Source organism: Microcaecilia unicolor, chromosome 3 (genome assembly GCF_901765095.1).
Source record: "Microcaecilia unicolor chromosome 3, aMicUni1.1, whole genome shotgun sequence".
Taxonomy (NCBI): domain Eukaryota; kingdom Metazoa; phylum Chordata; class Amphibia; order Gymnophiona; family Siphonopidae; genus Microcaecilia; species Microcaecilia unicolor.
The window spans coordinates 46,734,848-46,754,952 of record NC_044033.1 but is presented as its reverse complement, the minus strand read 5'-3'; the positions used below and the strand labels follow the sequence as shown (position 1 = coordinate 46,754,952).

General features: G+C 46.2%; 2 protein-coding genes across 2 annotated transcripts in view; one reads left to right on the top strand and one right to left on the bottom strand.

Annotated features, from left to right (window-relative positions):
* LOC115464198 (zinc finger protein 160-like) overlaps nt 1-20,105 on the bottom strand; it is a 156,756-nt gene that overhangs the window by 19,279 nt on the left and 117,372 nt on the right. The gene's annotated exons all lie outside the window — the stretch shown is intronic.
* The window catches only part of LOC115465423 (gastrula zinc finger protein XlCGF26.1-like), a 34,064-nt gene continuing 17,796 nt past the window's right edge, over nt 3,838-20,105 (top strand). Inside the window, exons 1-4 of the mRNA XM_030195875.1 lie at nt 3,838-4,050; nt 11,783-11,909; nt 14,950-15,063; nt 17,724-17,837. Coding sequence (XP_030051735.1) covers nt 4,027-4,050; nt 11,783-11,909; nt 14,950-15,063; nt 17,724-17,837 — 379 coding nt within the window. The 5' untranslated portion in view covers nt 3,838-4,026. The remainder of the gene's footprint in view (nt 4,051-11,782; nt 11,910-14,949; nt 15,064-17,723; nt 17,838-20,105) is intronic.

Sequence of the window (20,105 nt, the reverse complement as noted above, 5' to 3'; positions counted from 1 at the left end):
AAGGCTTCCCCTTGATGGTAACGAAAACAGTACTCTCCACGATACCGGCACCTGCTCATGTTCAGTTTTCTGCACATGCCTGCTGCAGACTGAAAAGGTAGAAATTAGCGTTTTCTCACCTGCTGAGATATTTTTTTGGTGGTGGGGGGAGGGGAAGAGAGCACTTGGTGCCCACCCACTTCTTGCCTAGGCCCACCCAAAATCTGTAGTCTGGATACGCCCCTGACACTCACTATCTCGAGACGGACGGACGGAGCGGATCGAGAACCAGGCTGTGCACGCCGCCGTGCACAGCCGCTGGATACCGCGTAGGATGGAACAACATCATCACTCTGTCATCTGAGTCATCAGCAGCACGCAGCGGCCTCAGTGCGGAATAGGACATCACGCACGGGGTTAGAGGTCTGTGCCATGCATGCCGTCTGCCTCAAGCCTAAAAGATAGGTGGGCTGGATCAGCTGAGCAGGCGCCGCTACGCTACGGCTACGGGAAGGCTGCTGCAGTTTGTGCGCTTTTTAGCCACGTTTGTTTGGGTGGGTGGATGGGCCAGAGCCGACATTGGATGGGCCTGGGCCCACCCAGGCCCACCCGTAGATACGCCCCTGGTGAGTGTGATATAAAATTACAATCGAACTGTTGTGGTGCAACTTTACTGCCAAGCAGCTGCCAGCCCACTGAGCCCAGCCCAGCACTACAGGTAATAAATTTTTAAATACGTTTTGTTTTAAACTTTTTACATCATAATTTTTAACATTTTTTTTAATTAAGCTAGCTGGGGCCTGGGCAGTATTAAAATTTATTGTTGGGGAATTTCTGGGTGGGGTAAGCACTTCACTGCCTAGGGCAAAAAATGTATATATTTAATGATTAAAGTATACCTTTTTTGCCCTGCAGTGAAGAGCCCACCCCCACCCAGAAGCCCACCACCATGACCAGCCAGCGTTTTGATTACTCTGGTCTGGTGGGGTAGATGTTTCACTGCCTAGGGCAATGAGGAGCTTATATGATATATATATATATATATATATATAATGCCCACCCATATTAGCTCTGGGCCCAGCCAAAATGTCAGGTCTGGCTACGCCACTGCCTTGAACACTGTATTTTCTGATTGTAAAAATAGCAGCAAGGTAAATTTTATGTTTTGGTGTAATTCAGGCAGAGACTTTGAAAAGAAGATTGTGTTAGAGGCAAAAACACTTAGTACAAATTTTTTTAGGTATATTAGAAGCAAGAAGCTGTTGGACTGATAGATGACTGAGGAGTAAAAGGGGCATTCAGGGGACAACAAGGCCATAGCGGAGACTAAATTAAATGAATTCTTTGCTTCGGTTTTCACCGAGGAAGATGTGGAAGAGATATCCATGCTAGAAATGGTATTCAATGCTGAGTGAGAGAAATTGAAACAAATGTCTGTAACCCTGTTTGTTCAGGCCACAGCGGTATATCAAGTTTTAAGAAATAATAATAATAATAAATAAACCTGGAAGATGTAATGGAGCAATTTGACAAAATTGCAGAATAGCAAATCGGCTGGACTGGATGGTATACATCCCACAGTACTGATAGAATTGATAAATGAACTTGCAAAGCTATTGTTAGTAATAAGTAATCTGTTTTTAAAATGAAGCATGGTACTGGAACATTGGAGGGTGGCCAATGTAATGCCAATTTGTAAAAAGGGTTCCAGAGGTGATCTAGGAAATTATAGATTGGTGAGCCTGATGTCGGTGCCAGGCAAAATGGTAGAGACTATTATAAGGGGCAAAATTACACAGCATATACATAAGCATTCAGGAGATGACATCTTATTAACACATCTCCTGCTGCCAGTGGAATAGGAGGCTGCTGAGCGGGAGTGCAGGAGTCTGCCACTGAATGCGGGAGACTTGGTAGGTCTGAACAACAGAATTCATCTAAGAATTACCTCCAATTCATACTGGATTTGGATGTTTTTAAATCATAAGAACATAAGCGTTACCACAGAGAGACAGACCAAAGGTCCATCATCCTGTTTCCAACAGTGGCCAATCGAGGTCATAAGTAACATAGTAACATAGTAACATAGTAGATGACAGCAGAAAAAGACCTGCACGGTCCATCCAGTCTGCCCAACAAGATAACTCATATTTGCTGCTTTTTGTGTATACCCTACTTTGATTTGTACCTGTGCTCTTCAGGGCACAGACCGTATAAGTCTGCCCCGCACTATCCCCGCCTCCCAACCACCAGCCCCACCTCCCAACCACCGGCTCTGGCACAGACCGTATAAGTCTGCCCAGCACTATCCCCGCCTCCCAACCACCAGCCCCACCTCCCAACCACCGGCTCTGGCACAGACCGTATAAGTCTGCCCAGCACTATCCTCACCTCCCAACCACCAGCCCTGCCTCCCACCACCGGCTCTGGCACAGACCGTACAAGTCTGTCCAGCACTATCCCCGCCTCCCAACCACCAGTCCCGCTTCCCACCACCGGCTCTGGCACAGACCGTATAAGTCTGCCCAGCCCTATCCCCGCCTCCCAACCACCAGCCCCGCCTCCCGATCTTGACTAAGCTCCTGAGGATCCATTCCTTCGGCACAGGATTCCTTTATGCTTATCCCACGCATGTTTGAATTCCGTTACCGTTTTCATTTCCACCACCTCCCGCGGGAGGGCATTCCAAGCATCCACTACTCTCTCCGTGAAAAAATACTTCCTGACATTTTTCTTGAGTCTGCCCCCCTTCAATCACATTTCATGTCCTCTCGTTCTACCACCTTCCCATCTCCAGAAAAGGTTCGTTTGCGGATTAATACCTTTCAAATATTTGAACGTCTGTATCATATCACCCCTGTTTCTCCTTTCCTCCAGAGTATACATGTTTAGTTCAGCAAGTCTCTCCTCATACGTCTTGTAACGCAAATCCCAAATCATTCTCGTAGCTTTTCTTTGCACCGCTTCAATTCTTTTTACATCCTTAACAAGATACAGCCTCCAAAACTGAACACAATACTCCAGGTGGGGCCTCACCAACGACTTATACAGGGGCATCAACACTCCCTTTCTTCTGCTTGTCACACCTCTCTTTATACAGCCTAACAACCTTCTAGCTACGGCCACTGCCTTGTCACACTGTTTCGTCACCTTCAAATCCTCAGATACTATCACCCCAAGATCCCTCTCTCCGCCCGTACCTATCAGTCTCTCCCCGCCTAACACATACGTCTCCCGTGGATTTCTAATTCCTAAGTGCATCACTTTGCATTTCTTCGCATTGAATTTTAATTGCCAAACCTTAGACCATTCTTCTAGCTTCCGTATGTCCTTTTCATGTTTTCCACTCCCTCCAAGGTGTCCACTCTGTTACAGATCTTAGTATCATCCGCAAATAGGCAAACTTTACCTTCTAACCCTTCGGCAATGTCACTCACAAATATATTGAACAGAATCGGCCCCAGCACCGATCCTTGAGGCACTCCACTACTTACCTTTCGCTCCTCCGAGCGAATTCCATTCACCACCACCCTCTGGTGTCTGTCCGTCAACCAGTTCCTAATCCAGTTCACCACTTCGGGTCCTATCTTCAGCCCATCCAGTACCTTGCAAAATCCCAAAATATTATTTATTTATTAATTATTCCTGCTTTGGTTCTATACTTGGAACTTGCAATAATTTTGCCTCTTTTTCTGTTTTCTAAGTCAGACTATTTCCTTTTGACTTTGACATACATATCTGCTATATTTCTATATATCCACCTTAAGAAGGCGGGATTCCCACAGCATTGACCTTCAGCTGTGGAGCTTTGCCCATGCTCAGCTGCTTTCTTTCTTCTTCCTGTTGGGTCTGCAGGACTGCTAAGAGGAAAAAAGATAAAACGAAAAGCAGCAGAACCTTTATGTTTTAAAGATCAGGAAATCCCTGCAGGGAATCCTAGATCTGTGTAGGGGGCGAGGAGGAACTTTATCTGAGACCCTTCGGAATCAGCCCAGCCTGAAATCTGCAGCTTGAATTCCTCTCGGCAGCTGCAGAAACAGGAGGGAAATGTCTACCCCGGTTTCTGATCAGGTAAGAAAATTATCATGTTCCATGTTCTGTCTTGCATATGTACCTTTTCTTTCACCAACAGAAGAAAATCTCCACTGAAGGAAAACGCCAAACATCAAACAGCAGAGGAGAAAAGAAAAAACCTCTGGCAGATGGTGTCCAGGAGAAAAAAACTTAATACATAAATAACTCTACGAAAAAAATATCAAAAGATACATAGCTAGGAATTTATCATGTCAAACATATTCCCAGACAAGTCATGAAATAAAGTCTCCTATTGGCAATCTAAACATTATATACAAAAAATAAATAAATAAAAAGGTTGTATATACAAGAAAAGTATATAAATTTGCTTATGATTATGTGTATTTATATTAATATTGTTGATATTTTTATTTATACAAGCTGTCTTTATGGTATTGAAGTCTCATTTTATACATTTATATTACTATTGTTTTTTTATACAAGCCCTTTTATGATTTTGAGGTCTATATTATTATTTATTGCATTTGTATCCCACATTATCCCACCTATTTGCAGGCTCAATGTGGCTTACATAGTTTTGTTATGACATTGTCATTCCAGAATATCAGATACAGTTAGTAGTGTGTAGAGATTAAGTAGAGAAGAAAGAGGGAGTGATTAGGTGGGTGATATTAGAAGTGGATTTTCATAACTAGTTGGGTTGGGAAGGTGAATTAGTGGAGCTGTTGGTTCTCGTTGTAGGCCTTGTTGAAGAAGTATGTCTTCAGAGATTTGCGAAAGTTATTTGTTTCAACAATTGATTTCAGGTCTGTGGGTAGAGCATTCCATATGTGCGTACTCGTGTAGGAGAAGGTAGTGGCATGCATCAGCTTGTATTTTAGTCCTTTACAGCTGGGGAAGTTCAAATTGAGAAATTTGCGGGATGTTCTTGTGGCTTTTCTGGGAGGTAGGTCCACTAGGTTCAGCATCTAGATCGGGGCGTCTGCGTGGATAATTTTGTGTACAATCGTACATATCTTGAACGCAATGCGTTCTTTAAGTGGGAGCCAGTGCAGTTTCTCTCTTAGGGGTTTTGCACGTTCATATTTAGTTTTTCCAAATATGAGTCTGGCGGCAGTATTCTGGGCTGTTTGGATTTTTTTGATAGTCTGTTCTTTGCAGCCCGCATATAGTGCGTTGCAGTAATCCAGATGGCTTATCACCATTGACTGTACCAGGGTGCGGAAGACGTATGTCGGGAAGAATGGTTTTACTCTTTTGAGTTTCCACATGGTGTGGAACATCTTTTTCGTCGTGTTCTTCACTGGTCTCAGATTTCAATTTTATATTTTTTTATGTGTCTCTTACATGCAAATGTATATACATTTGTTGTATATACAACCTTTGTATTTATTTATTTAATGTATCTTTTGATATTTTGTTCCTTACAGTTATTTATGTGTTAATATTTTTGTGTGTTTTATTATTTATTTGTTTACAATATTTTAGACCCCTGATGCAGGCCGGTAGGGCCAAAACATGAGTCTTGTCGGGTCCCCTTTATTATTGAAGACTGTTGTTAATAAAGATTTCTCCTGGACACCATCTGCGAGAGGTTTTTTCTTTTCTCTTTTTCTTTCACCAACATGCACATATTTATAATTTTCACACTTCTGTACACCTTCTCGCACTCTGCATTCCTTCTCTAACTCAAATGTATGCACACACACTCAAACAAGGATACATATATACATAAACACTTACATAGCATATACATGCATACACCATCACTTTCACAAGCATAGGTACAAATTCTCTTTCACATACATAAACACTCTATCTTATAGATGCTTTCTCTTATTCTCTATTTCACCCCCAAAATTGACCCAACACTCTCCTCTTTTCTCTTCAGATGCCAACCCACCTGTCTCTATTAATCCCACCTGTTAATCAGCTGCTACTTCTTCAATCATCCTACACAGACCAATACTGACCCATCTCCCTTTTTAATATGCTAATGTCTCCTCTTTTTTTCTAATCATTGAATCAGAAGTTTCCAGTGTTTCTTTGAAAACCAGACATTCCTTAGCGTCAGCAGCAGATGAATCCAGAGACTTGTAGATTGTGACCATAGGCATCCCCTCCCTGGGTATTGGTAGTAACCGCCTGTTGGGCTGGGGGGGTGCATTGCCTTCACTACAGTTCGCAGGGGCGAGGGGCCCAGGATGAGTCACAGTGGGCCATCAGTCACTTGAAGCTGAGGGCAATTCAGTTAGCCTTTTGGGCATTTCAACCACTGCTCCAATACAGAGCAGTTCAGGTTCTCTCAGACAACATGACAGCAGTAGCCTTTGTCAACAGACAGGGAGGTATCCGCAGTCTTGCCTTGGTGCTGGAGGCATGGCTTCTGTTCCTATGGGTGGAGCGTCACTTACAACAGCTTTTGGCAGCTTACGTTGTGGAATCTCTCAGTGTGCATGTAGACTTCCTCAGCCACACCTTGTTGGATCTTATGGAATGGAATTTGTCAGCACGGCCTTTTGCAGTGTCATGAAGAAGTGGGGCATGCCAGGCATAGACTTCATGGCAACGCGTCGCAATGCCAAAGTCCCCAGGTTCTTTAGCAGGGGAAAAGAATTTGGGTCGGAGGGCACAGACGCTTTTCTTCAGCCATGGCCAAAGTCCGTTCTCCTGTACATCTTTCCTCCATGGCCTATGATCAGCAGGATGCTTCATCGCACTCGACATTGTTGCGGCCGGGTAATTCTAATCGCATTGGATTGGCCCTAGCATCCCTGGTATGCAGACCTGGTGTGCCTTCTGGTGAACAAACTGTTTAGCCTCCCATTGGAGCAGAGGCTGCTACATCAAGGACCCATCCTGCTTTGGTCTTATGGCCTGGCTCTTGAGCGGTTGAGATTGAGGAAGAAATTTTATGCAGAGGACATCATAACCACTTTACTGCATGCCAAAAAGCACACTACCTCTGCAGCGTACGCAAGGATTTGGTGGGTGTTTGAGGTTTAGTGCTCTGAGAAGGCAGTGGATCCTTTTCAGGCTAGACTTGCACAGATTTTGGCATTCCTGCAAGAGGGGTTGAAGGAGTTGGCCTACAATGTGCTTCGGTGATTGTGGTGGCTCTCTCTTGTTATAGAGACCATGTCAATGGTGCTTTAGCTTCTCATCCTGATGTAGTCTGTTTCTTCATGGGACCTAATCATCTACAGCCTCCGCTTCGACGTCTATGCCTGGAGTGGGATCTTCATCTGGTCCTGTGGGTGCTGCAGTGGGCTCCTTTTGAGCCACATTGATGGATCTGACGCTGAAAACGTTTTTTCTGGTGGCAATTTCATCCACCTTCATGGTGTCAGAATTGTAGGCATTGTCTTGCAGAGATCAGTTTCTTTGTTCCACGGAGTCAAGGGTGACACCTCCTCTAGTCCCATCCTTCTTGTCTAAGATGGTGTCTACCTTTCATGTCAATCAGACACTTTTTCTGCCATCACTCTCTCCACGCTTTTGATGTTCATCGAGCAATTTTGCTGTAGTTGCAGGCTACTAATGAGTTCCAGCGTTCAGATCATCTTTTCATTCTGCTTTTGGGGCCCAATCGGGGGAATGCTCTGTTCAAAGCAGCCATCGCCTGGTGGATTAGATGGATGATTTCAGATGCTTATGTTCTCTCACACAAATGGTTTCCAGAGGCTGTGCGAGCTCATTCTATGTGCTCCATGGTGACTTCTTGGGTAGAATCTACCACCTTCTCATTGGAAGAGATTTGTAAGGCCGCAATGTGCTCATCCTTGCATACCTTTGCATGGCATTATCGTTTGTGTATCGCCGCTTGAGAGGATGCTGTCTTTGGCCACTTAGTTCTGGCGACTGGGGCTGCTTCTTCCTGCCCGACGTGAGGACTGCTTTACTACATCCTACAAATCTCTGGATTCATCTGCTGCTGATTCTAAGGAAGGAAAAGTTATATCTTACCTGATAACTTTCTTTCCTTTAGTCACAGTAGATGAATCCAGAACCCCACCCGTTATCAGTGATTTCCATGGTTCAAGGGATTTGCTTGTCTGTTACAGTGGTTGTTGTTACTGTTTTTCATCTAGTTATTTGTTTCTAGGTTAATGATGAATGCGGTTTCACTCTGTGAGGAAGGAGGCATAGGTGTCTCTTAGTTCCTTCTGCTTTGGCATGAGTTATAGACTGACCAGGAGGGGTTCTGTCCTATAAGGCAGGGTTCAGTTCAGTACTCTGTATCTTCACCTGCTGGTAGATGATCACATCCCACAAGTCTCTGAATTCATCTGCTATGGCTAAAGGAAAGAAAGTTATCAGGTAAGACATAACTTTTCCATCTATACAAAATACGGAGCTTTTTTCATCATAAAATCTAGTGAAGAGCTGATCTTGCTGACAGAGACCAGATAATAAAGCTTATTACACACATATTATAATGAAGGTGGAGTGAGGGGACTAAGCACATTCTATTTGCATTTATTTACATTTATGACAGATATCAATCACTCATGTTGAGCTTTTATTTTTTAGCAAAGATTTTTTTTATAAGAAGGTAGGAATTTGAATGTATATTTTATAGGCCTCTGATGGAAAATTGGAAGTTCCATATGTTAGGGAATAAAAGACATTGGGGGGCCGATATTCAGACTGTGGGAGTTAGACCGGACGTTCAATTCCAGGCTGTTTCCGGTGAGCGGCATTGAATATCTGGTTTATTTTTGGCTGGTTTAAAGATAGCCTACTAATTCGATATTCGGACTTAGTCGATATTCAGACTTTGCCGGTTATCTTTAAACCGGCCAAATATATCCTGCTTTTTCACACAGCCAAATATGGCTGCTAAATTGGATTTAAAAATAGGTGCATAGCCAGTTATATCGGGCGATATAACCAGCTAGCTGCTAACCGTGGATATTCAATGGGGGATAGCCAGTTATCCTCCGCTGAATATCGGCAGGTAGCCATTTAAGCGTTATTTAACTGGTCAGCCGTTGTTGTGGCCAGTTAAATAGCGCTGAATACCGGGTGGATTGTCCCAAGAATAATAATGAACTTAGATTGTAAGCTGTTTTGAGCAGGGACTGTCTCTTTGTATCAGGTGTTCAACGCTGCGTGCGTCTGGTAGCGCTATACAAATGCTAATAATCTAATATAATAAAACGCACCCTCAACGTTCTGAGGACAACGTTCTGTGAAGCCTTGAAGCCTGAAGCCTGAAGCCTTGAAGCCTTGAAGTCATCTGACGTCACTCCCAGGCTGAAGGGTTCGCGCCGGATTCGTGGTGTGAAGCCTTCAAGCCAGCCAGCTGTCTTTGCCCCGCCCTCGCCTCAAACCAAACAAATCCGGAAGCGAAGCGTCAGGGAAGGAGGCGGCGTTCCCGACGTCTAGCCTTCCCTTCGCTGTGTTCCGCCTTCAAAAGAAGGCGGGAGACAGCGAAGGGAAAGCAAGACGTCGGGAGCGCCGCCTCCTTCCCTGACGTTTCGCTGCACGAACCGCCACGGAGGTAAAGTTAAAACGAAGAAGAAAAAAAAAAAGGGATGCATGGATGCGAAGGGGGGGGGGCATGGATGCGAAGGGGGGGGCATGGATGCGAAGGGGGGGGATGCATGGATGCGAAGGGGGGGGGATGCATGGATGCGAAGGGGGGGACATGGATGCGAAGGGGGGGGGGGAGAAGAGGGCGGGCCAGGCTGGGACATGGGAGAGAGAGGAGCATGGATGCGAGGGGGGGGGGTCATGGAAGGGAGAGAGGGGACTTGCTGGAAAAGGATGAATGGAGGCGGCAGGGGACAGAGGAGCATGGATGGGCATGGAATGGGAGGGCAGGGCTCAGGGAGAGAGGGGAATTACTGGAAATGGATGAATGAAGGGGCCAGGGGACAGAGGAGCATGGATGGGCATGGATTGGGAGGGCAGGACTAAGGGAGAGAGGGAAATTGCTGGATAGGGATGAATAGAGGGGACAGATGGGCATGGATGGATATGGATTGCAGGGCAGGCCTCAGGTAGAGAGGGCAATTGCTGGATAGGGAAAAATGGAGGGGCCAGGTGACAGATGAGCATGGATTGGAAGGGCAGGACTCAGGGAGAGGGAAATTGCTGGATAGGGATGGATGGAGGGGACAGATGGCCATGGATGGATATGGATTGCAGGGCAGGCCTCAGGCAGAGAGGGAAAATGCTGGATAGAGAAAAATGGAGGGGCCAGGTGACAGAGGAGCATGGATGGGCATGGATTGGAAGGGCAGGACTCAGGGAGAGGGGAATTGCTGGATAGGGATGAATGGAGGGGACAGATGGGCATGGATGGATATGGATTGCAGGGCAGGCCTCAGGCAGAGAGGGGAAATGCTGGATAGGGAAAAATGGAGGGGCCAGGTGACAGAGGAGCATGGATGGGCATGGATTGGAAGAGCAGGACTCAGGGAGAGGGGAATTGCTGGATAGGGATGAATGGAGGGACAGATGGGCATGGATAGATATGGATTGCAGGGCAGGCCTCAGGCAGAGAGGGGAAATGCTGGATAGGGATGAATGGAGGGGCCAGGTGACAGAGGAGCATGGATGGGCATGGATTGGAAGGGCAGGACTCAGGGAGAGGGGAATTGCTGGATAGGGGTGAATGGAGGGGACAGATGGGCATGGATGGATATGGATTGCAGGGCAGGCCTCAGGCAGAGAGGGGAAATGCTGGATAGGGAAAAATGGAGGGGCCAGGTGACAGAGGAGCATGGATGGGCATGGATTGGAAGAGCAGGACTCAGGGAGAGGGGAATTGCTGGATAGGGATGAATGGAGGGGTCAGATGGGCATGGATGGATATGGATTGCAGGGCAGGCAGAGAGGGGAAATGCTGGATAGGGATGAATGGAGGGGGCAGGTGACAGAGAAACATGGATGGCCATGGATTGGGAGGGCAGGGCTCAGGGAGAGAGGGGAATTGCTGGAAAAGGATGAATGGAGGGGGCAGGGGACAGATGGCCATGGATTGGGAGGGCACGGCTCACACTCTCTCTCTCATAAACAATGTCTTTCTGACTCTCACTCTCACACACTCTGTCTCACACTGTATCACATTCACTCTCTATGTGCCACACAGTCACTCACACACTCGCTTGGTCTCATACACACACTCTCTCTCACACTGTGTCTCACATACACACTTGCACACACTCTCATTCTCACACACACACTCTCTCACAAACACACTCACACCCAGACTCACTCTCTCTCTCACACACTCACACTTTCACTCTGACTCTCAAACAGTCACTCTCACATACACTCTCCCAAACATACACACTCCAAGGAAAACCTTGCTAGCGCCCGTTTCATTTGTGTCAGAAACGGGCCTTTTTTACTAGTAATAATAATAAAACCCCAAATTTATAGTATTTTTCATTCTTTTTTCGCCCAAATATGGTGTGCTTTCCAGTTGTTCAGGTGTTCTGGCTTTATCTGTACAGCTTCACTGAGTCTGTAATTTATTCTTCAAGTCTGCCCAGGCTTGTCTAATCAGAGAGCAGTATCAGAAGATTTTGAGAGTGCAAGGGCTGAGGCTGGTTGTCTATCTTATACAGACCTCTGCAGTTTGTAGCTTCTACTTTCTTTTAAGTTCTTGGCTTCTGTATAAATGCTGGGAAACAATTTGCACTCAGATCTTCAAAGTTCAGCCAGTAAAGGGACAGAACATGAACCACAGGAGAATGCTATACAAGCAGGCATAATCTACGGTAACTACCCAGACTGTGTTACTTGTACACAGGCATCGGTCGCATTCAGTGACGTCGCTGCTTATTTCTTGGAAATGGAGTGGAACATTTTGGGAGAATGGCAGAAGGAGCTGTATAAGAACGTCATCAAGGAAATTCATAGCTTCCTGATATTACAAGGTAAATATGCATATCTGTCACCTACCCCCACAGATACATTGAAGGATTTGTTTATGATTTAAATATGTATGTTTTTTTATTCAGCCATCAACAACATTTTCAACATACAAAGTTGCAAATAATCAAATACTTTTTTCCACAACTCTTAACTATGATCTGTATGACCGATTTTCATTATAGAATATTCCCCCCCATCTCTTCCCCTTTTGTAGAGTGCGCCAATATACATCATGGATTGCATAAATCTTAGCCGCAATTACCCATCCTTCTAACCCCCTCCGAAATCCCATCACTCCCAAACAGTGAATTCTAAATCATGTCTAATGTCATCATTTATGACACATCCAAATCATTTAAAATAACTGGGCGGACTCTCAGGAGTGAGGTTCCCAAATAACGTTCCCATATTTTCAAAAATGTCTTCTTTGCAGGTCGTCCCCTAAGGACTGCTGTCAGGATGTTTATTAACTAATTTATTCCTTGAGCACATAAGCCCCCGGATTCTATATATGTCACACAAAATTATGCGCACAAATTTGAGTGCGCTCAAGTTAATTGAATAACAAACCAATTAGCACCGATAATTGGGCACTAACAATCAGTTAGCGGCACTGTTTGGCAATAAATCACAATTTACGCGCGAATCTTGTATTCTGTAAAGAAGTGTGCGTAAATTCTAGTGTATGGATCTGAAAAGGGGCTTGGCCACAGGAGGGGCATGGACAGGTCGTAGGTTCTCTTTTATAGAATAGATCTGAGCTGCACAGATTTACACCAGGTTTCAATTGTGGAGGAGTGGCCTAGTGGTTAGGGTGGTGGATTTTGGTCCTGAGGAACTGAGTTCAATTCCCACTTCAGGCACAGGCAGCTCCTTGTGACTCTGGGCAAGTCACTTAACCCTCCATTGCCCCATGTAAGCCGCATTGAGCCTGCCATGAGTGGGAAAGCGCGGGGTACAAATGTAACAAAAAAAAAATTGGTGTAAATCCTCACACCTAAAAGTTAGGTACGGATCCCAGTGCTAAGCGCTATTCTATAAAGTGCCCAACTCGCACCGTTTATAGAATTGCGCTTAGCATATATATGTTTAGCGCTGATTTTTCGGCATCATATATAGAATTTGATCTAAGATGTGCCATGCTGGCTAAGACCAGAGCATCCTGTTTCTGTGTCAGAAACTAGCATCCTGTTTCTGACAGTCCAGTTCAAGTACCTCATAAGATCCCTAAAAATAGAACTGTTCCTTATTTCTCATTCCCAGGGATCAACATTGGCTTTCCTAGGTTTACATGGCTAATTATGGTTCATGTCAAAATCACTCTACTATAGAGCTTAATTAAATCAATCCAGTGCAATATTACCTTTTATTCACACTATAAAACACCAGAATGTATCTTGTAACTACTAATTATATATTGTTTTCCTCATCGGTGCTACTCGTTGAACTTCACTGTAATCCATGAGATTTTCAGTACCCACCTCCTCATCAGCAAATCAGTATGAACAAGTGCTTAAGATTATTTTGCAAACTCATATTTTTCTAGATAACTTCCACAATCTGGATAGTTTCTTAAATGTCATTCACTTATCTTTTTATGAAACTTTCATCTAATGATGAAAGAAATTACTGGTCAGGGACTAAATCGTCCGACATGCATGTTTCGCACGCCCATTTTCGGCAAAAATTTAAAAAAGGTCTTTTTTACAGGCACGCTGCAAATGGATCAGTGTGTGCCCAAAACCTGTGCCTACATTACCACCAGGGGCGTATCTGAACTGCGGCGGTAGGGGGGGCCAGGGCCAGAGTGAGGGGGCACATTATAGCCCCCGCCGCCGCCATTGCTGATCCCCCTCCCCCAGCCGCTGCCATTGCCAATCTCCCCCCGCCGTTGCTGTCGCCTACCTTCGCTGGCGGGGGACCCCAACCCCCGCCAGCCGAGGTCCGCGTCCTCCTTCCGCTGCCGGCTGCCTTTAAAAGAATTCCGTCAGCTGGCGGGGGACCCCCAACCCCCGCCAGCCAAGCCAAGGTCCTTTCATTTCTTCCACTAAAGCTGGCGCCGAAAGTTTCTTCTGAGTCTGACGTCGCTGCACATTGTACGTGCAGGACATCAGACTCAGAAACAGAATGAGCAGCGGTAGGGGGGTCCAGGGCGAAATCTGCGGGGGCCCAGGCCCCTGAGGCCCCACGCAGATACGCCCCTGATTACCACAAGCCATTTTCAGCGCACCTTAGTAAAAGGACCCCTTAATCCCTTGTATACAGACCTGCCAAAACAAGCACCTTTTTAAAAATCTGTTGGGGAAATGTTTTCCTATAAATGTGGAGATTTTTGTGCAACCTAAGGTATGTGCAAGCCACATACCCTGTTATGCCCCCTTGAAATCTCTTCATGTTGTGGATCTACCCATGTACTGTAAATAGCAGCTTTCTGAAATTACTACTGCTTACACATAGACATGTTTAAAAGAACCCCTTAAATGTGTAAATTAATTAGTCAGATGTAAGAAGATTTGAAGTGGTCCAGAGGAAGGCTACAAAAATGATATGGGGATTGTGCCAAAAGACATGTGAGAAGAGACTGGTAGATCTGAATATGTATATACTACTATTGTACCTGGGGCAATGGAGGGTTAAGTACAGGAGTGTAGCCAGGCCTGTTATTTTGGGTGGGCCCTGAGCTAACCCAGGTAGGCCTTTCCCACCCCTACCCCTGTCCATTCATACAGTTTTTTTGTTAAACTTTCCCTCAGTCCATGCCCCTCCCCCCTGCCCAGTATCCACTCCTCTTTCTCTCCCCCCCCCCCCCCCCTCTCCCTCCTCGATCTACCTCCAAGCCATTTTCTGGCAGCGATTTCCAGTAAGCAGCCTGCACCAGTGCTTCCCTCTACCGCATCCCTGCCAGTGAAGAAACAGGAAATGATGTCATTGAGGGCGGGATGCGGTAGAGGGAAGCCTTCAAGGCTGGCCCTCGGAGATGAAACCCCTAAAGGGTTCTGCAAGTAAAATTTAAAATGTAATTTTCCTATTTTTTATTGACAGGTTATTCAATTGTTAATCCAGATGTTATATTCAAGATTAAAAAGGAAGATGAGAAATATTTCACTCAGCACTGTGAGTGGGAGGGAAAAGAAAACATGAGTGACCCCAGCATGAGTGAGTAAATGTTTTGGAGTTATAGGACTTTCCATTTTCAGATTACAGGAGATGAGCCATTAACTTCAAACACTGTAAACTTAAAATCCATTTCCTGGTATAATATTATCAGGCCTTGGTGAGGGTATTTGATATAGTGTTTCTGCTGATCACATTAAATGGGATGTTTTTAAGCCTGTAAGTGAAAAATTCATTTTGATTATATTAGTATGACTTACTATATGTTTTTTGGATATTATTTCAGTACCAGTTGTTAAATCAGTGAAAATTTTTAAATATTATTTCTAATGGATTTGCACCTATGTTTACTAAGGTGCTCAATGGCACGTTAGCATTTTTAACACACGTAAATGGTTTAGGCGCATTAGCGTATAACGTGCCTTAAATTTAAGGGCGCATTAGAAACTCTAACGCACCTTAATAAACATTCTGGGTTTGATCTTCTGTAATCTAGGGATGCATGTCTTATTCCCATTATAAGAAGGCTGTTAGTGTTATAAAGTCCATTAAAAAGAATTTATCTGCTTCTCAGGTGGATTGTGCCAACTACCATCCAATATTGACAATCATGTTTTTAGGAAAATTGATAGGACAGGTTTACAGTTCAATGCTTATGTTACTCTTGGGGGAATTTGCACAGTATTCCTCACCTCCGCAGAATGCACAGAATTCTGCAATTTCTGTGCAGAATTCCTCGGTAGGTGGTATCGGGTCTCTCCTCAATCTCTCTCCCCCCTCCCCTACAGAGATCATGCTGCAAGAGGAGGAGGAAGTAAACCGCTGCACATCAGGCCACGACCTCCTCCTCTGTTGGTCTAGACCTGATTTATTATGTGACTCACACAGGCCAGTGTTGCCAGGTGGGCGGACCAGGTGTTGCCAATTGGGCGGTTTTCCGCGACCCGCCGCGGGAAATTTTTGCCCGCGGCGGGTTGCGGTTTTTTGGGCTGCTTTTTGGGCTTCAGGGCGGTTTTTTGGGCGGCTTTTTCGGCCGCGGGGGGGCGGGGTTAGTGACGTTTTTGGGCGGGGTTAGTGACGTTTTGGGCGGGGCCGATGACGTGGGAGGCGGGGCCGATGACGGCGGGGGCGGGGTTGATGACGGCGGGGGCAGGGGTGATGACGCGGGGGTGGGGGTGTCAGGGGCGGGGTTTGAGTTTGGGCGGGTTTTGGGCGGTTTTATGCTGGATTGGGTGGGAAAAAAATTTTCCACCTGGCAACACTGACACAGGCCTCTGTGCAGCCCTGCAGTCACATAAACAGTTGGGTCTGGACAGGTAGAGGAGGAGGAAATGACACAATGACCAGTGATTCACTTCCTCTTACTCTTGCTGCATGATCTCTATGGGGGAGAGGCAGAGAGATTGAGGAGAGATATGATGCTGGCTGTTTGTGCCATGGGGTATAGAGGAAGGAAGAGCAAGGTGAGTGTGCCCAATGGGGGGGGGGGGGGGGGGGGGAAGGTAGAGCAAGGTGAGAGTATGCCATGGGGATGGGGGCAGGGGCAGGCAGAGCAAGATGAGTGTGCCATGGGGATTGGGAAAGGCAAGCAGAGCAAAGCAAGTGTGCCATGGGGATGAGGGGGGGTGGGGGCAGGCAGAGCAAGGTGAGAGTGTGCCATGGGGATTTGGGGGGGGGGCAGGCAGAGCAAGGTGAGAGTGTGCCATGGGGATTTGGGGGAGGGCAGGCAGAGCAAGGTGAGAGTTTGCCATGGGGATAGGGGGCAGGGGAAGGCATAGCAAAGTGAGAGTGTGCCATGGGGGTGATGGGACAGGGAAAGCTGTAAGTGTACCATGAGTATTGGGGAGGTGGGGATAATGAATAAGTGTGCCATGGGCATTGGGGGAGAGGAGAGGTAGAGAAAGCGGAATGTGCCATGGGGTTGGGAAGGGCGCAGAAGCTGAGTGTGCCATGGGGATGGAAAAAGCAGCAGAGGAAGCTGAGTGTGCCATGGATGGTGGTTGGGATTAGGATTCGGATGTGAGTGTGCAACTGCTGTAGAGGGAGATCAAGCTTGAGGGTGTGTCATGGGGAGGGTGGGAGAGAGATACAGTCATAACTGGGGAGGGAAGGAGAAAGAATAAAAGGTAGGGGGTGTGTGCTGGGGGGAAGAAGGCGAAGACTCTGAGGGCAGACTGAATTTGGGGTCTCGCTGAGAGTTAGAGGGAGAGAGAACTGCAGTTGAAGTGAGAGATGGAACTGGGGAGGCTGGAGCTGAAAATGGCAGGAGGGGATTTCAGGCCTTAGGATGGGGAAATTCTGTGCAAAAACACTATAAAGCAGAATTTTGCAGAATTTCAAAAATATTGAGCAAAGAATTTTCTGAAAGTTTCTGCTGAAAAGAATAGCAATTACAAATTATCAGGCAAAGATCAAATAACATAATAGTCCAAAAGAGTTCACATATCTTGGGGTATTTTCGGTATGAGGGCCACAGTTGTGTGAAAAGCCAGATCTCCTGAGGTTTTGAAAGAAATTAAAGGCTCAGCTGTTTTAGCATTTTGTTATTCATGGAATTTGGGATTTTGTAAAGTATTGTACTGTTTTTGTTCATTTAGTATATATTACTGTACATTTATATTTGTAAACCACTGAGAATTGTAGAAGTGAAATGACAGACAAATATACATTTAATAAGTGAAATGTGTATTTTCTGATCACAGGCCTTCCGATTGTAACATCTGTGTTCTCATTGAGTGTTAAACAAGAGGAAGAGCTCCTTTTCATAGATCATCCTGAATCAGAGACTTCTCAACAGATTCATCCTCCTGTAACAGGCAAGTGTAAAATCTACTTTTTGTTTTATTAATCCTTTTTATAAAACTGCCTTATGACTGTAGACAAATGAGAGAACATATAGCATGAAACATAAATAATATCCAACAAGTACAGCATAATAAAGACAATAAATAACATCCAGGACAAGAAGATCAATAAAACTAAAATTAAAACATGCTAAAAAAAACATGTAACAGATACTAGAATACAAAATAAAAAAAACAAAGGAATAGATTTTTAAATGGACTTAAGTGGGCAGGAGATGTTCCTGCCTACTTAAGCCCTGATAAAAGCAGGCCTCGAAGGTAAAATTATGTATAATCATACCTGATAATTTTCTTTCCATTAATCATAGCTGATCAATCCATAGACTGGTGGGTTGTGTCCATCTACCAGCAGGTGGAGATAGAGAGCAAACTTTTGCCTCCCTATATGTGGTCATGTGCTGCCGGAAACTCCTCAGTATGTCGATATCAAAGCTCCATCCGCAGGACTCAGCACTTAGAGAATTACACCCACGAAGGGACACTCTGCCCAGCTCACCACCGCCGAAACGGGGGAGGGGAATTAACCCAGCTCATCCCCACACAAGTGGGGGAGGGGAATCCGTCCAGCTCATCCCCGCGGAGCGGGGGAGGGACACCACACCCGCCGATGCGGGGGGATCTGGCTTATCCTGCAACCGCAACCGCGGGAGGAGCTGACTGACCCTAACACCGCCGAAGCGGAAGGGGTACAAAGCTGCCCTACAGCCGCACGAAGCGGGAGGGAGTGCCGGCAGAATTTATGTCTCAATCCAGCCCCGTAAAACGGAGGGGAGAGGAATGCAGCAGCTCACTGTAACACAAACTCGTCTCAACTCTTGAAGAATCCAAGTGAAAGAAGAAATTGAACACGAAGTCCTCCTGAAGTAACTGAAGGCTAAACTTGAACCTAAAATTCAACCAGAATATAAACAGTACAGATATCTGGGAGGGGCTATGGATTGATCAGCTATGATTAATGGAAAGAAAATTATCAGGTATGATTATACATAATTTTACCTTCCATATCATCAAGCTGATCAATCCATAGACTGGTGGGATGTACCGAAGCAGTACTCACCCAGGGCGGGACATAGAAATCCCTGACCTCAACACTGAAGCTCCAAACCGGGCCTCCGCCCGTGCAGCCACAGTCAAACGGTAATGCTTGGAGAATGTATGAGCCGAAGCCCACGTTGCCGCCTTGCATATCTCTTCCAAGGAGACGGATCCGGCCTCTGCCATCGAGGCCGCCTGAGCTCTCGTGGAGTGAGCCTTCAGCTGGATAGGCGGCACCTTCCCCGCGGCCACATAAGCCGCTGCAATGGCTTCCTGGACCCATCTTGCCACTGTAGGCTTAGCAGCCTGCAGACCCTTACGAGGACCTGCAAACAGGACAAACAGATGATCCGATTTCCGGAAATCATTGGTCACTTCCAAGTATCTGATGATGACTCGTCTCACATCCAGATATTCAAGAGCGGAGTACTCCTCTGGGTAGTCCTCCCTACGAAAGGAAGGGAGACAGAGCTGCTGATTCACATGGAAGCGAGAACCAATCTTGGGCAGGAAGGAAGGCACTGTGCGAATAGTCACTCCTGCCTCAGTGAACTGCAGAAAAGGCTCTCGACATGAGAGCGCCTGGAGCTCGGAAACTCTTCTGGCTGAAGTGATAGCCACCAAAAAGACTGCTTTCAACGTCAGGTCTTTCAGAGATGCCCTCGACAAGGGTTCCAAAGGCGGCTTCTGCAATGCTGTTAGCACCAGGTTGAGATTCCACGCAGGCACCACTGAGTGCAGAGGAGGGCGCAGGTGATTAACTCCCTTGAGAAAGCGCACCACATCTGGCTGCGAAGCCAGGGAAGCACCCTTCAGGCGGCCCCTGAAGCAAGCCAGAGCCGCTACCTGGACTTTAAGGGAACTGAGCGACAGGCCTTTCTCCAGACCTTCTTGCAGGAACGCCAACACTGAAGAAATTGGAGCAGTGAAGGGAGAAAGTGAGCCTGCTTCACACCATGCTGCAAAGATACGCCAAACCCTGGCGTAAGCAGTAGAAGTAGAGCGCTTCCTCGCTCTCAGCATAGTGGCGATGACCTTGTCTGAGAAGCCCTTCTTCCTCAGACACTGCCGCTCAATAGCCAGGCCGTAAGACCAAAGGGAGAGGGATCCTCCATCACCACGGGACCCTGATGTAACAGGCCCTGCTCCACTGACAGCCGCAGAGGATCGTCGACTGAGAGCCTG